The 17,352-nt window shown below is 40.6% G+C and overlaps 1 protein-coding gene across 2 annotated transcripts in view; it reads right to left on the bottom strand.

Moving 5' to 3' along the window:
* Window positions 1–14,955: 14,955 nt before the first annotated feature.
* The window catches only part of LOC132407553 (bromodomain-containing protein 3-like), a 40,491-nt gene continuing 38,094 nt past the window's right edge, over window positions 14,956–17,352 (bottom strand). For both annotated transcript variants that reach the window (XM_059994272.1, XM_059994273.1), the window contains one exon: window positions 14,956–16,578. In XM_059994272.1, coding sequence (XP_059850255.1) covers window positions 16,451–16,578 — 128 coding nt within the window. In that variant the 3' untranslated portion in view covers window positions 14,956–16,450. The remainder of the gene's footprint in view (window positions 16,579–17,352) is intronic.

Below are 17,352 nucleotides of genomic sequence, written 5' to 3'. Positions count from 1 at the left end.
TTCATTTGGGTTAGAACCCGACGGCGTTCATATGTTCAAATGCGAACGGACAGTAGGTTCCAGCCGTGAGTGATTTAACCAGATTTTAAAAAAACTACCTACATCTTATCGTAAACTGCCAAAAGGCGGATTAAAGAAGTGCCCGGAGAGAGCACTTGTCCCAGCGCAGCTAATTATTATTTATATGTGTGCGTATTTATTTATTTATTTGCCACTGAAAGTCTGACCTAATAAAATCCAGACGGACAACCAAGCAGCAGGTAACTCGCGAGGGAACATTAGGAGGTGCAGGCACCTGGTTCGGACAATCACAGGAACCTACACGCCACCGCGGGAACAGATTACTTGAATGTTTTATATCAGTTCTTTTTTTTCCAAATAATAATTTATAGTATTTTAATGGAAGTACAGTATTTTTGCAATTATACCTTTTGTTTTACTCACTACGTTTTCTTATCTAACAATTTTACAATGTTGAACTCTGGAATTTTGATTTTAGCTTCTTAATTTCAGAATTTGACGGCAATATTGTACTCCCTGGAGACTTCGTGTCCAGTAACAATGTAATCATATTCTTTTTGTTCTAACGGAGACTGGCAGTATCAATCACCTACAAAATAAACCACAAATCCTGAAAATCTGAAATAAAACCTAAATATTCAGAAGTACGGCTATTTTGTTCTGGAGCAACTCAGTAACCGCTGCATCCTCACACAAGGTCATTCTTTAACTTGGAACTATGAACACTTTCTTCCACAATTGCTGCTTGACCTGCTGAGTATCTCACTGAAATTGCATTTAAAACCTGAGAAGCCAGCCTCTCAGTCCCTCACTAAAACACAGAACAGTACAGATTCAGAATCACTTTATTGCCAGTATATGAAATTTTCCAGAATTGATTGTGGTTTGGTGTCAAGTCTTAAACAGGACAATACCGTAACAGACAATAAGAACCAAATAGTGAGAAATCAACAATTAGCAGGACAGTTACATGCACAAACATCAATAATCAAATGTGAACATATGGACAGATTGAATAATTATCAACAGAACAAGGGGAGCAGGAAAAACAATTTAACAGATGTTGTGCAGGGACAGTTAGGGTGTTACCCCTGAGTGAGTTTTGTTAAGAAGCGAGATAGCTACAGGAAAGAAGGTTCAGAGATAACAAGTAGTCCTGGTGGTGATGGACTTGTAGCATCTCCCTGATGGCAATTTGGTGAATAGGTGACTGCTAGAGTGGGTGGAGTCGGCAGTAATTTTTTCAGCTCTTCTTGGCTCTGGTGATGAACAGGTCTAACATTGGTAGCTGTCAGCTACTCTGCTGAGTGGGCCACTCGCTGCAACCTAATGATGAGCATAATATGCTTGTCCCACCTCAGTTGTGTAGGTAATGGTAGCCCCCAGGAATTCGAAAGGCTCAACCACAGGCACAGCCTGACCATTAATTTCCAAGAGAAGGCAAGTCGGGGGTTGTTGGTGGAAGTCACTCCTCATGTCTGCGTAAGGCTCCAAGTTATGAGCACACCATGTTGCAAGGCAGTCCATTTCTCTCTGATAGGTCACATCATTATTAGAGATGAGACCAACTACAGTCATGCCATGTCGTCTACAGGCTAGGATTTTAATGGATTTGAAAAAGGATCTAATGCCTTCCTGACAGATATGACGAATAAACTCTTCTCAGGCTTCCAGCCGGGTACAGGTATCAACGACAAACTCTGCTGTCTTCATCAGGGATGGATTTGTCAGTGGAGATAGTCATTTATATAAAGTGGGAACAGGAGGGGTGAAAAGACCCATGCCTGGGGAGAGTCTGTGGATCAGACGGTAAGAGCCCAGCCTGGCGTACCTTCCTGACAGGAAACACAGCACGGGGACGGGCTTTTCAGCCCACTGTTCTACTTTACACCCATGACTGTGTGGCTAGGCACAGTTCAAATGACATCTTTGAACTTGCTGATGACACCACTATTGACGGCAGAACTTCAAATAATGACAAGGAGGTGCACAGGAACAAGACAGATCAGCTGATTGAGTAATATCACGACAGCAACCCTGCTCTCAATCTCAGAAAGACCAAGGAATTGTTTGTGGACTTAAGGGAGGGGAGGTATTGGAAACACACACCAATCTTCATCAACGGATCAGTAGTGGAAAAGACGAGTAGTTTCAAGTTCCTGGGCATCAATATCTGTGAAGATATATCCTGGGCCCAACTTATTGATGCAATTACAAAGAAGGCATGACAAGGATTCTATTTCATTTGGGGTTTGAGGAGAATTGGTATGTCATCAAAGGCACTCGCAAATTTCTACAGATATACTGTGAACAGCATTTTAACTGTTTTGCATCATTGTCTGGTATGGAGGGGGCGACTGCAGATGATCGGAAAAAGCTGCAGAAAGCTGTAAACTCAGTCATCTCCATCATGCGCACCAACCTCCCAAGTATCCAGGACATCTTCAAAAGGTGGTGCCTCAAAGGCGGCATCCATCATTAAGGATCCCCATCACCCAGGACATGCCCTGTTTGCATTGATACCATCAAGGAGGAGGTACAAGAGCCTGAAGACAAACACTCAACAGCTACACCACCTCTGCTATTAGATTTCTGAATGGACAATCAATGAACACTATCTCAGTACTTTTACCCTCTCTTTTTGCACTATTTATTTAATTTTTAAAAATATATACATATTGGAACTTATAGTTTCTATGATTATGTATTGTAATGTACTGCTGCTGCAAAAATTTCATGACATACGCCTCTGATATTAAACCTGATTTGTGGAACTCCACTATTCATCGACAGGCATCCTGAAAAGGACCCCTTTATGCTTACTGCCTGACCTTTACCAGGCAACCAATCTTCTACCCGTGCTAGAGCCTTTGCCTCTAACACCACAGGCTCTTGTTCAGCTGCCTTGAGTACATCACCTTTCAAAAGGTCGTCTGAAAATCAAATTAGATAATATCCATGTAGTCTCCTTTGTCTAACCTACTTGTTAAAGAATTCCAACTTACTCCTCAAAGAATTCTAACAAACCTGTTGATTCCCTATCTGAAAGCATATTCTCAACATATTTAGTGAGAGTGTACACAACTTTCTTGTCTAGAGAATTCAAAAGGTTCAATACATTCTGGGTAAATATGTTTCTCTTTAATATTGTTTGAGCATTCTAAATATCCCAGCCAAAGAAAATTTCAACTTTATCAAATCTGTTAAGTCATTTAAGAATCCTGTACATTTCAATTAGATTATCTTCCATTCTCTAAACTCTGGAGTCTATCAGTCTAGTCAGTTTAATCTGCCATGACGGTCATGTCATAGCAAATGTACAGTGCACTCCATCTACTGAAGGTAGGGAGACCAGATCTGCAGATTGTTTCTGTTCCACATCTGGAATAAAACTTCTGTATTCTTTCTCTCAAATCCTTTTACTATAATGGCTATAGTTGGCACGTGCTCTAGTGGGCAAGGCATCAGACTTGTAACCTGAAGGTCACTGGTTCGAGCCTCAGCTGAGGCAGCGTGTTTGTGTCCTTGAGCAAGGCACTTAACAACACATTGCTCTGCGACGTCACCGGTGCCAAGCTGCATGGGTCCTAGTACCCTTCCCTTGGACAACATCGGTGGCGTGGAGAGGGGAAGGCCTGCAGCTTGGGCAACTGCCGGTCTCCCATACAACCCTGCCCAGGCCTGCGCCCTGGAAACTCCAGGCGCAGATCCATGGTCTCTCGAGACCGATGGATGCCACCGACCAATGCAAAAATAACATACCTCTATATACCATGCCAGTCCAGGTGAACAGTCTTGACCTGAAACATTGACTGTCCATTTCTCTCCACGAGTTCATTTTGTTATGCTACATTCCAATGTCTGCAGACTCTTGTGGTACCAGTTTACTTCCTAATTTCTTGCTGAACTTGCTTGTCAGCTTTACAGTAGGTGACTCAAGGAATCACTGAACACTACTTAAGGAGACCCAATTCCCGATGAATGCCAACTCTTTTCAACCTCTCACCTGATAAAGTGTTATACCTTTCCAGTTTTTCCACAAAATGAATGAACTCATTTTTCCACATTTCATCTGCCGTAAATTATCAGCAAATTTTAATGTTTACCATAACCATTTAATGGAGTCTTTAAGATAGATTGAAAGCAGTGATCCCCTATTGTTCAGTCTCCTGAACTGAGTATCACCCTTTCTGCCTACTCTCTGTATCGATTAACCTATGCTCCATCCACACATTACAGAGAAGGTATGGCAATGCCTCTACTTTCTTAGAGGTTTGCAAAGATTCGGCAAACTACAGATGTACAGTGGGACTCTCCTGACCGGTTGCATCCTGGCAACACCAATGCCCAAGAGTGGAAAAGGCTACAAACAGTGGCAATACAGCCCAGTCCATCACAGGAAAGCCCTTCCCACCACAGAACACATCTACGAGGAACACTGCCCCAAGAAAGCAGCATCCAGGCCATGCTTTCTTCTCACTGCTGCCTTCGGGAAGGGGCTACAGGGGCAAGGATAGTTACTACCCCTCAGCCATCAGGATCCTGAATCAGAATGGAAAACTTCACTCACCTCAAAACTGAGCTGATTCCACAAACTATGATCTTAGTATTGCTTGTTTATTTATATATCACTTGTATTTGCACAATAGTCGTTTGTCAGTCTTTGTGTACAGCTTTCAACGGATTCTATTTTATCTCCTTGTTCTGCCATGAATACCTGCAAGAAAATGATTCTCAGGGTTGTGCATGGTGACATATATATATATATAAAATTTTGATAATAAATATACTTCTAACATTTATCACACCAAAACTGTACACTCTTGATTTTGCTAAAATCTCTGTGGCACTCCATTGAAGATCCTTTAAAAGCCCAATGCATCACATTCATTAGCTCATCCTTACCTAAGCTGCTGATTAAATAAGAATGGTGAACAATCAAGGACATCTTCAAAAGACAGTTCCTCAAGAAGGCAACATCCGTCATTAAGGACCCTCACCATCCAGGATGTGCCCGCTCTTCTCATTACTACCAGAGAGGACGTACAGAAGCCTGAGGGTGCAAACTTAACATTTTAGGAACAGCTTCTTCTTCTCTGTCATCTGATTTCTGAATGGTCCATGACCCACAAATACTACCTACTATTTTGTTTTATTTTCTCACAACAAAGAAATACAATTGATTCTGTTGCTCTTCTTTCTTCTGCTGTGAGAATCTCAAGGTAACATATACATACGTCAATAAATTTACTGTGAACTCTTTGCACTAGGTATTGTTATCTATTTCTTATTTAACTTACAGAATTTTTTAATCAATTGCTCTGTGTATGTCATGACATATGTCAATGATAATAAATTAATTCTGGATCATAAACACAAGGGATTCTGTAAATGCTGGAAATCTAGAGCAACACACACAAAATGCTAGAGGAAGTCATTAAGTCAAGCATAAAAATGAAGTGACTTTATGAAGGGTCTTGACCCAAGAAGTCGATGTTGCCTGTGTTGCTGAGTTTATCCAGCATTTTGTGTGTGTGTGTCCTTGATTCTGAATAAATTGACCTCAGCCCAGGTGCTCCCTCACCATATCCACTCTCAAATGTGAGCTTCTCAAGGGCCCTCCCAATGTCGTTCAAAGTGCTCTCCAAATGCTAACACAATGTTGGCCTAGCCAACCCCCTCCCCCATCTCTGCCCCCCAATTGCAAGGTTAAGTACAGGATAACTGAGTTTTTAACATACAACCTCAAAAACTGGCAAGAAATTCTCTCCAAACTGCTGAACACAGAAACGGGCCTTTTCAGCTCAATTTGTCTAGTGATGCATTACCTCCATATATTCCATTTGCCCACTTTGAGCCAGCATCCCTCTAAGCTTTTCCTGTACAAACACCTTATAAATATTGTACATGTATCTGCTTCCATAACCTCACTTTGCACCTAATTCCAAATATTCTTTACATTTCTCCCCTCTCACTGTGTAATTTGAGACTCCCCTGCCTTAGCAAAAAGATTATCTATCCAAACCATGCTCCTCATAATTTTATAAACCTCTGTAAGGATACTGTCAGCCAGAATAAACCCCACCAATCTAAACTTACCTTGTCTCTATAACCCTCCATTAAGTTCTCTACTGTTGATGCATCATTCCCATAGTTTGATGACCAGAACTGTACACAATGCTTATCATGTGGTCCAACCTACCTTTTGTACAACAACAAGACATCCCAACTTTTATACTCAATGTCTTGGTTTATGAAGGCAAAAATAACAAACGTTTTTTTCACCGTATCAACCTTCATCACCATTTTTAGGCAGATATAGACTTGCACCCCAAGGTTTCTTTGTACATCAATAGTCTTAAGGTCCCAATATCATACCAGAATTTGACTTCCCAAAGTATATTAGCGGACAATTGTCTGAAGCAAGTGCCTACAGGTATCACTTGACCAAACTTTTCAGGTTATTTCTGTCCTGTAGAATCCTCAGGCAACTCCCTTCACTATCTATGATTCCACCACTTTTCAGAATGTTAACTAATTACTAACAATACCGACTATTTTCTCATGCTATATTACAAGCAAAAGGTCCTAGCACTTATCTATGAGATGCACTACATTTTTAAAGACTCCCATCATTACCCTCTGCCTCCAATCTTTAGCCATGGTTGGATCCAGTTTGCCAACACAATTTCGATCACTTGTGCCTTTAACTGTTTGTATCTTTCTGATATGCATGGCCTTATCAAATACTTTCACACAATCTTCTGTCCACTTAATTTAGCTTTGTAATCTCCAGAATTATTTTGGTGAACTGATGTGACACCTCTTTAAAAGGCTACTTGAAGTTCAGGACACAGAAAGAATTACATAGAGTTCATTCTAATCAAGACTGGTACCATCTATCTTTTCAACTTTAACTCCTATCCTTCTGTACAGTGAAGCCCTTTCAGGTAACACCCAGCTTTTCATACAATTTTTCATATCTGTCCATTTATTAAATTGATTTTTGTACTTGAAACCCAATCCTGCTGATTTTTTTCCCAATTCCCAAAGCTTTGCCACTTAAATACACTGATGCACTGAATGAGAAACAAACTAGATTGCTTCATTCAAACATTGCCACAATTCAGCTCACCAACTTCATAATAACTCTTTACAATTTTCTGCTCTAGTTAACACGAACTACTGCACACCTAATACAAACTCTCTAATCCTTCATCCAATCTATTGATAAGTATAACAAACACCAAAACCCAAGTACAGCTCCTAAATAAGACTACCAGTCATAGTGAATTACAATCATAGCTAGTGGATGACAGAACCAACTACCTTCTGCATATAAACAAATGATATCACTTTTTGTTCTTCTGACAATCACATTCATTCTGTCCCCTAGACACTGAGAACAGATTATTTACAATTTCCACCCTGTGTGATTTTAATTACTTTTATCAGATCTCAGTCATGAGCTCCTGTTTTCCACTTCAATCATACTTACATCCTCTTCCTTGGAATTATTTTAGTAAGTCCCTTCTGCATCACTTCCAGTCTTCACATTTTTCTAAACCATGTGCACAAGCATCCAATTTTAGCCAAAAAGGATATTTTGAAGTACTCATTATGAATTCATTGCTCTTATCCTCTATTCTGCTGTTAATAATGTCCAAAACTCTGAAGCTGCTGGAAGAGTACAGCAGATCAAACAGCATCAATGGAGGCAAAGGGATGGTTAATGTTTTGGGTCGATACCCTGCATCAGGTTTTGGGTTTATCTCCAGATTCTTGTGTCTGCTGTCACTTATATCTCCAGGATTCCTTTTGTTTTTTTTTAAAGCCACTTTTTCAACCTACCCTCACATTTTCAAGAAACCCCACAACCTTATTAATCTGTTCTTGTATTACTTTAAAAATTGTGCCTCTAGTTTGTAATGTCTCATTCTCCTTCCAACATATTTTTCAACATCAGACATATCTATTCCATCAACCTGTCGATACCTCCTGTAACTTCAATATCCCATTATATCATCAGCAAATTTTGAAATTAGACCCTCTAGCCAAATCCACATATATTACACAAAACAGTGTTCCTAGAACCTCTCTTTAGGTTTGCTATTGTACACTTCCTTCAGGTCTAAAAATCTACCTTTCAGCACTAATCTACGCCTTGTTATTTAGATGCTTAGCTATGGATACTGCGACCCATTTTATTCCACAGCCTTCAAACTGAAGAACAAACATTTATGTGGCACCTTGTACATGAAACACATTTCCCCTCAGCAGACTCACTTCATAAAAAAACTATCAAATTAATTTGAGGTAATTTGCCTTTACAAATCTTTTCTGGCTTTCCCCAGTTGATCTACATTTTGTCCTTTCTCTAGCTGTTTCTTTAAAATTTTGCTACCACAGAAGTTACACAATCTGGTGTGTAGTTATAAACACAAAAGATTCCACAGATTCTGGAAATCCACACACAAAATGCTGGAGGAGCTCAGCAACTATGGACATGAATAAACATAAATGTTTTGGGTTTAGACCCTCCTTCAGGACTGGAAAGGAAGGGCAAGACACCAGAATAAGAAGTTGAGGGGAAGGGAGGGGAAAGAGGACCAGCCAGGTGGATGGAAAATGTAAAGGAATGGAGAAGGAATCTGATAGGACAATGTACCATGGGAGAAAGGGAAGGAGGGGCACCAGCGGAAAGTAATAGGAGGATGAGAAGAGGTAAGAGGCCAAAGTGTGGAATAAATTATTTTATAACTGGAAGGAGAAATTGACGCTCAACAATCAGGTTCGGGGCTACTTAGACAGAATATGAAGTGTTGCTCTTTCACTCTGTGTGCGCCCTGATCATGGCAAAAGAGGAGTGCACAGACCGACATGTCAGAACAGGAATGAGGACAGGAATTAAAATGGTTGGCCGCTGCTTGCTGGATTCATCCCAAGACATTTTTTTGGAACAATTTTACAGTCCCCAAGGTCCATCCACAGTTTACAGATGTTTGGAAAATTATTTGCAATTTCCTCCTCTACTTTCCACAATGTTGGATGCATTCCATCTGGATCAGCTGACATTTACACAGTAAGATCTTTACTAGTCCTATGGTTTTAATGTTTAGAATTTCTGAAACGCTCAGTTAGTTTGCGTTGACCCCAACTGCATTATCTTCGTTGAAGATTGATGTAATTTAGATATTTATTATCTTTAGTTATTTCTTCTACCTCCATGAGTAAATTTCATTTTTGGTCTCTAATCAGCTCAATTTCTCCCCTTGGTACTCATTTCCAATTCACATGCCCTTAGAATATTTTTGAATTCCTTTTTGAGCTTGCCACCAGTGTTTTCTCATTGGCTTCCATCTGCTCTTAATTCCCATGAGTGAACTTCCAATGATCAGTCTGATTCTCACAAGTCATGTACTCAATTTTTTTCCAGTTTTGCTCTCTACTTTTTAGCTCATTCATGAAGATAGTAGATTTAATGTCCTGACCCTTCCCCTCGAGTTATTTCAATTCTAAAGGTCTACATTGTTCAAACGCATTTTTGCTAGCTTAACTTTGATTCAACATTACCTCGTCCAGATCTGTATTCATTCCTTTAAAATTGACCCTTCTCCAATTGATTGCTTTCACTTTAATGTGGTCTAGATCAAAATTCAAAAAGTTCAAAGTACATACATGTCACCATTGGCAACCGTGAAATTCATTTTCTTGTGGACATACTCAATAAAACCATAGTAGGATAATAGCCATAGTAGAATTAATGAAAGACCACACCAACTTGGGCATTCAACCAGTGTGCAAGACAACAAACTGTGCAAATGCAAAAAGAAAAAGAAATAATAATTAATCAATATCAAAGTCCTTGAAAGTGAGTCCATACGTCGTGGGAACATTTTAACGATGGGGCAAATGATGTTGAGTGAAGTTATCTCCATTGGTTCAACGGCCTGATAGTTGAGGAGTAATAACTGTTCCTAAACCTGGTGGTGAGTCCTGAGGCCCCCGTACCTTCTTCCTTATGGCAGCAGTGAGATGAGACCATGACCTGGATGGTAGGGACCCCTGATGATGGACGTTGCTTTCCTGTAACAATGCTTCACATGGGGAGGGCTTTACCTGTGATGGACCGGGCTGTATCCACTACTCTTTCAAGGATTTTCCATTCAAGGGCATTGGTGTTTCCATATCAGGCTGTGATGTAGCCAGTCCATATACTCTCCATCACACATCTACAGAAGTTTGACAAAAGTTTTAGATGTCGTGCTGAATCTTCACAAACTCCTAAGGAAGTAGAGGTGCTGCCATGCCTGCTTTCTAATTGCATTTACGTGCTGGGCCCAGGACAGGTCCACTGAAATTATAACACTTAAGATTTTAAAGTTGCGATCCACTCCACCTCTAATCATCCCGAGGGCTGGCTCTTGGCCCCTGGTTTCCTCCTCCTGAAGTCAGCCGTCATTCATTCTTTGGGGCACTCTTCTGTTTTCGTGGATGTTTGCGAAAAAGAATTTCAGGATGTATACCTTATACATTTTGCTGACATTAAGTGTATTTTTGACAGTCAATATTAGCTTGATCTTGCTGAAATTGAGTAAGAGGTTGCTGTTGTGTCACCACTCAGCCAGATTTTCAATCTTACTCCTACATGTTGATTCATCACCACCTTTGACTCTGCCTATGACAGTGGTGTCACCAGCAAACTTAAATATGGCATTGGAGCTGACCTTAGGCACACAGTCATAAGTGTAAAGAGAGCAGAGCAGGTAGCTAAGCACACAGCCTTGTGGTGCACCTGTGCTGATGGAGATTGTAGAGATGTTGCCAGTCCAAACTTTTTGGGGTCTGCAAGTGAAGAAACCAAGGATCCAATTACACAAGGAGGTATTGAGGCCAAGGTCGAAGTTTATTGATCAGTTTTGAGGGGATGATAGTGTTGAATGCTAAGCTATAGTCGATAAAGGGCATCTTGATATATGCATCTTTGCTGTCCAAATGTTCCAGGGTTGCGTGAAGACCCAATGAGATGACCTGTTCTGCTTGTAGGCAAATTGCAATACATACCTTCCTGTGGCTATACTAAACATTTTGATATAATGACCTGTTTCCTAGGGAAAAGTCCAGCAACTCTGCCTTTCTGGGAGGCACAAGAGATTGCAGATTTTGGGATCTGGAGCAAAATAAAAATAAATCACTGGAGGAACTCAGCTCTATCTCCTCTCTATCTTTACCCCTTGTATTTCAAATGTTTCAGTTTATATTTGGATAATTATGAGTCCCTATTATTATAATTCTTATGGCTTTTGCATTTCACTGAAAGTTTGATCTTCCATATAATTCCTATTACTATGTAATCACATCTCCATTGTTTTCTACTTTTAAACAGTAGATTCTCTCAGGTATCTCGGAATACCTTTTTCCAGAATCAGACTGCCTCTTTCCTCCCTATGTTTTCTGAACATTTTGTATCCAGCAATAATACAAAAACACCCACTTTTTATTTTGATTTCAGGTCCTTGCTATTGCCACAATTTCTCAATACAACACAATTAGTTACACAACTCACCCTTGTTAAATCATGTACTGCATTCACATACAGCAATTAACTCTTTAGTCTGCTTGCATCTAAAAAATTCCTTTGTCTTGTTCAGGTGATGCTTATTCCTTTCAATCTTCTTTGCACATTTTTCTTACCTTTAAATTGTTACCTTCCTATTCCCAACATTCCTACCAGATTAGTTCAAAATTTTCCCCACCTCCATAAATGCAGCCTTACCAATATTCTAAGATTGGGTATTGAGCAATGAGGAAGGGTTAGTTAGCAATCTCGTCATGCGAGGCCCCTTGGGTAAGAGTGACCATAATATGGTGGAATTCTTCATTAAGATGGAGAGTGGCATAGTTAATTCAGAAACAAAGGTTCTGAACTTCAAGAAGGGTAACTTTGAAGGTATGAGTCGTGAATTAGCTAAGATAGACTGGCAAATGATACTTAAAGGGTTGATGGTGGATATGCAATGGCAAGCATTTAAAGATCGCATGGATGAACTACAACAATTGTTCATCCCAGTTTGGCAAAAGAATAAACCAGGGAAGGTAGTGCACCCATGGCTGACAAGGGAAATTAGGGATAGTATCAAGTCCAAAGAAGAAACATAAATTAGCAAAAAAAAAAACGCGGCACACCTGAGGACTGGGAGAAATTCAGAGACCAGCAGAGAAGGACAAAGGGCTTAATTAGGAAAGGGAAAAAAGATTATGAGAGAAAGCTGGCAGGGAACATAAAAACTGACTGTAAAAGCTTTTATAGATACGTGAAAAGAAAAAGATTGGTCAAAGCAAATGTAGGTCCTTTACAGTCAGAAACAGGTGAATTGATCATAGGGAACAAAGACATGGCAGACCAATTGATTAACTACTTTGGTTCTGTCTTCACTAAGGAGGACATAAATAATCTTCTGGAAATAGTAAGGGACCGAGGGTCTAGTAAGATGGAGGAACTGAGGGAAATACATGCTAGTAGGGAAGTGGTGTTAGGTAAATTGAAGGGATTAAAGGCAGATAAATCCCCAGGGCCAGATGGTCTGCATCCCAGAGTGCTTAAGGAAGTAGCCCAAGAAATAGTGGATGCATTAGTGATAATTTTTCAAAACTCCTTAGATTCTGGATTAATTCCTGAGGATTGGAGGGTGGCTAATGTAACTCCACTTTTTAAAAAAGGAGAGAGAAACCGGGGAATTATAGACTGGTTAGTCTGACATCGGTGGTGGGGAAAATGCTAGAGTCGGTTATCAAAGATGTGATAACAGCACATTTGGAAAGAGGTGAAATCATCGGACAAAGTCAGCATGGATTTGTGAAAGGAATATCATGTCTAACGAATCTTATAGAATTTTTTGAAGATGTAACTAGTAGAGTGGATGGGGGAGAGCCAGTGGATGTGGTATATTTGGATTTTCAAAAGGCTTTTGACAAGGTCCCACACAGGAGATTAGTGTGCAAACTTAAAGCACACGGTATTGGGGGTATGATATTGATGTGGATAGAGAATTGGTTGGCAGACAGGAAGCAAAGAGTGGGAGTAAATGGGACCTTTTCAGAATGGCAGGCAGTGACTAGTGGGGTACCGCAAGGCTCAGTGCTGGGACCCCAGTTGTTTACAATATATATTAATGATTTAGACGAGGGAATTAAATGCAGCATCTCCAAGTTTGCGGATGACACGAAGCTGGGCGGCGGTGTTAGCTGTGAGGAGGATGCAGGCTGACTTGGATAGGTTTGGTGAGTGGGCAAATTCATGACAGATGCAATTTAATGTGGATAAATGTGAGGTTATCCGCATTGGTTGCAAGAACAGGGAAACAGATTATTATCTGAATGATGGCCGATTAGGAAAAGGGGAGATGTAACAAGACCTGGGTGTCATTGTACACCAGTTATTGAAGGTGGGCATGCAGGTACAGCAGGCGGTGAAAAAGGCAAATGGTATGTTGGCATTCGTAGCAAAAGGATTTGAGTACAGCAGCAGGGAGGTTCTATTGCAGTTGTAAAAGGCCTTGGTGAGACCACACCTAGAATATTGTGTGCAGTTTTGGTCCCCTAATCTGAGGAAAGACATTCTTGCCATAGAGGGAGTACAGAGAAGGTTCACCAGATTGATTCCTGGGATGGCAGGACTTTCATATGAAGAAAGACTGGATCGACTAGGCTTATACTCACTGGAATTTAGAAGATTGAGGGGGGATCTTATTGAAACGTATAAAATTCTAAAGGGATTGGACAGGCTAGATGCAGGAAGATTGTTTCCGATGTTGGGGAAGTCCAGAATGAGGGGTCACAGTTTAATGATAAAGGGGAAGCCTTTTAGGACCAAGATGAGGAAAAACTTCTTCACACAGAGAGTGGTGAATCTGTGGAATTCTCTGCCACAGGAAACAGTTGAGGCCAGTTCATTGGCTATATTTAAGAGGAAGTTAGATATGGCCCTTGTGGCTAAAGGGATCAGGGGGTATGGAGAGAAAGCAGGTACAGGGTTCTGAGTTGGATGATCAGCCATGATCATACTGAATGGCGGTGCAGGCTCGAAGGGCCGAAGGGCCTACTCCTGCACATACTTTCTATGTTTCTATATTACCAAAAGGCTAGTCATTATTGACAATCCCTTACCCACATTACTAAAAGATCACTAGTCATTATGTGTGAACTAGCTGTGTAGACCGCAGCTGCTATTGTTCCCCACTGTAACATTTAAATGTCATTAACCGACAAGAAAAGATTTAAAAACTCACCTGATTGTGAGAGCCTACAGAAGTGCAACAACACCTCGTGGGAGGATTTCTAAAGCTGAACATTTCTGTGAATGCTTCTCATAAAAATCTACCATGAGGGGGGAAAACTCACATTCAATGCACTTTAAAAGCTCATTGAAGCCAGGCTTCATTCCCAAAGTCTCCTGGAGTGGCATCAGGTTTAAACAAATCAAGTACTGTTCTCAGCTTCTATGGAGGAATGACATATGGCAAACATATTGTGTTCCGCATTCAACTTCACCCCAACATTGAACAGTGAAGTTAGGGTCCAAAATGACAGAAATATTAAGCAAAAGAGAACCGAAGGAACAGGGAGGCAACAAATGAAGTTATATTCAGAAAACACACCATAAAATGACAAAAGAGCTGGGACCATCAGTGGGGAGGGTGGTAAGTAAGATGCCTGGCTGTAACTGTGGCCTGAGAGGATTGGTCCACATCATTTGGGAAGATTCAGTCTCTTTAAAACAAAAAAGACTATGTTAAGTCGATTCTCTCTGCAGGAATGATACAGGTAGAGTTGAGGGCAAGAGGTCAAGAGCTACAAAATATAGGGAACTACAAAAAATACTGCAGAGAGAAGATCAGGACAGATAGTAAATGAGAGGTACAATCAACAAACACATGTAAGCACTTTTTGGAATTTATTATGAAAATCTGAACCCTGCAACATGGGACCCACATTACTCCCTCCTCTGAAGGCCAACGAAGAAACAAAATAAGTGGTCACGCAATAACCGAGTAGATTGTTTCTGTTGAGCAGCCAGTACTGACACATTGCTTTATACAATAAGCAATTACTACATCAACTTGTACCTAACATTTTCTATCAACAGAATTTAAAATTATAACAGCATTAAAAATATTAGGAGTTACTGTAAACCTGCATGCACAATACATAAAAAGGCAAATTTCCAAGGGAAAAGAAAATAATTAAGAGCCCAAAGACAAGAGATTTGGTGTGATTTGTGTCCAAACTCTGGGTGTAGTTTTGGACTTTCACAAATGGGAGAATGAGAAGTTCAGAGATATAGGACGTGCATTAACAAAAGGAACCAATATTAACCAAGAAATTAGGTGAGACAGGTTATTATGTAAGATTACAGCAAGCAGTCATTAACTAAGCCAGAAGTTGCCATTAGTGACAAGATGAGGAATCTGTAACGGAGGTAGACAGAATTCAGTCTGTTGCACGGGGAGAAAGAGTTCTCATCACCAAGATTGAGAGTGAGAGGTCAGTAAAAGAGAGCAAGAAGTCATTAACATAGGGGCAGAGTAGCTCATAATCACAATCAGTGCTATCCACTGGTATCAGGATCTCTGAGCTTCAAAGCTCAATTCTGATTAAGAGAATAAAATATTTGGAGTAAAAATAAAAAAAATACCCCATTACAAGACACACTCAGAAACCCACAAATGCAAAGACAAAAACGCAGCCATGATTTTCAAGTCTCTTGGTCTTAAAACACCATCTTCGTCTTCTCCAATTATTTCTGAAAGAAATGAATGAACCCGAAATTGGTTCTTTTTTTCCAACCCTGATCCCCAACTTTTAATACTCCCTCTGTACACTTCCCCCATCCCTCCCATCCTTCCCACCTGAATAAAACGACGTCTTTTTTTAAGAAAAAGTAGAGATTGAATAGAGCACCCAAAGTGACTAAGCACCGGCCTGTGTACTGCCTGGATAAAAAAGTGAAGAATCTCACAGATCTTAGGCCATGCACATAATGGAATCCTGTGTGGCATCTTCTTCCATTGGTCCCAAATTGATTTATTTGTTTGACATCAATAAATTAGGTTCTCACACACACACATGCGCATTCATTGGGCAGACACACACACACACACACACACCCAGAGTCACAAGCAACATTCACGCAAAACACTCAGTCACAGTAACACTCACATCCAGTTGCACTCATTGGGTTCTTGGGTAAATGATCATCGATGGAATGTGCTTGTCAGGGCCCCCTCATATTGAGTTTAGCCATTAAAATATGTATAGCACAGCCTCAGAATCCATTGAGGTAAGGTTCAGGTTGTGCAGGCTGGGAGCAGAGCAAGCCCTCTGAGCCTAAACTGTACATCCAGCATCCAGGTTGCAAGGCAAGGCAGAGCTATTCAGATTCGCTGGTGTCCGAGGAGCTGGATCCACTGGAACTGCTGCTGCCCGAGTCAGAGGATGAACTGCTACTGCCACTGAGCCGGGAAGGGCCCCCGCCTTGACCGGTGTCAGACTTCTCCGCTAGTGGGGTTGAAAGAAAGGAGCGTCACCATAGAAACCAGCAAGAAGTAATAATTACACTTCATTCATAGGAATGGGGATCTCTAGGAAACCTGGCATTAACTGCCCATGCCCAGGTGCTCCTCAGGGGACTGGGATGATGGGTCTTCTTTAATCCTGATAGTCAGTGCAGCAAAGGTGTTACCCGAGTACTGATAAGTTGGTAGCTCCAAAATTCTCATCCAGGCATAGCGCGTGTGCGCGTGTGTGTACTCATCCAGTTCCCTTCTGAAATTTGCTTCTACCAATGCGATGCATTCCACAAAATAAAAATTGTTGCAGGAAGAGATCTCTCCTCATACCTCCAAGATTTTACCAATTATCTTTTCCCCTTAATTTTATCTATCAACCCATTTAATTTTTAAAATCTATCTTAATGGTTCCCTCTCCCCACCGAGTGTCTTAACTTTCAGAAGAACAAACCTGCATCTTCTAGAATTTCCAAATAACTTATGTATCAAAATGATAAATCTGCTTTGCTTATTCTCAGAGGCCTTCACCTAACAACAATGCTGCTTATATTAATCTAGTTAGTAAATAACACTGATCATGAGTATTTAGCAGAATTTTCTTGCTTTAAACAGCTTGTTAGAAAATCTGTTTGGGGTGATCCATTGCTGCACTGGAGCACAGGACATCCTCAAGTGTCAAAGAAACATCAATAGCCCAAACGAGACCATTCATCCTTGGACTGGCCACGTTGTAAACAGAATCAAAGCCAAGACCTTTCAGCTT

The sequence above is a fragment of the Hypanus sabinus genome, chromosome 18 (genome assembly GCF_030144855.1).
Source record: "Hypanus sabinus isolate sHypSab1 chromosome 18, sHypSab1.hap1, whole genome shotgun sequence".
Taxonomy (NCBI): Eukaryota; Metazoa; Chordata; class Chondrichthyes; order Myliobatiformes; family Dasyatidae; genus Hypanus; species Hypanus sabinus.
Note: the sequence above shows the minus strand (reverse complement) of the source record. Positions and strands in the feature narration are given on the sequence as shown.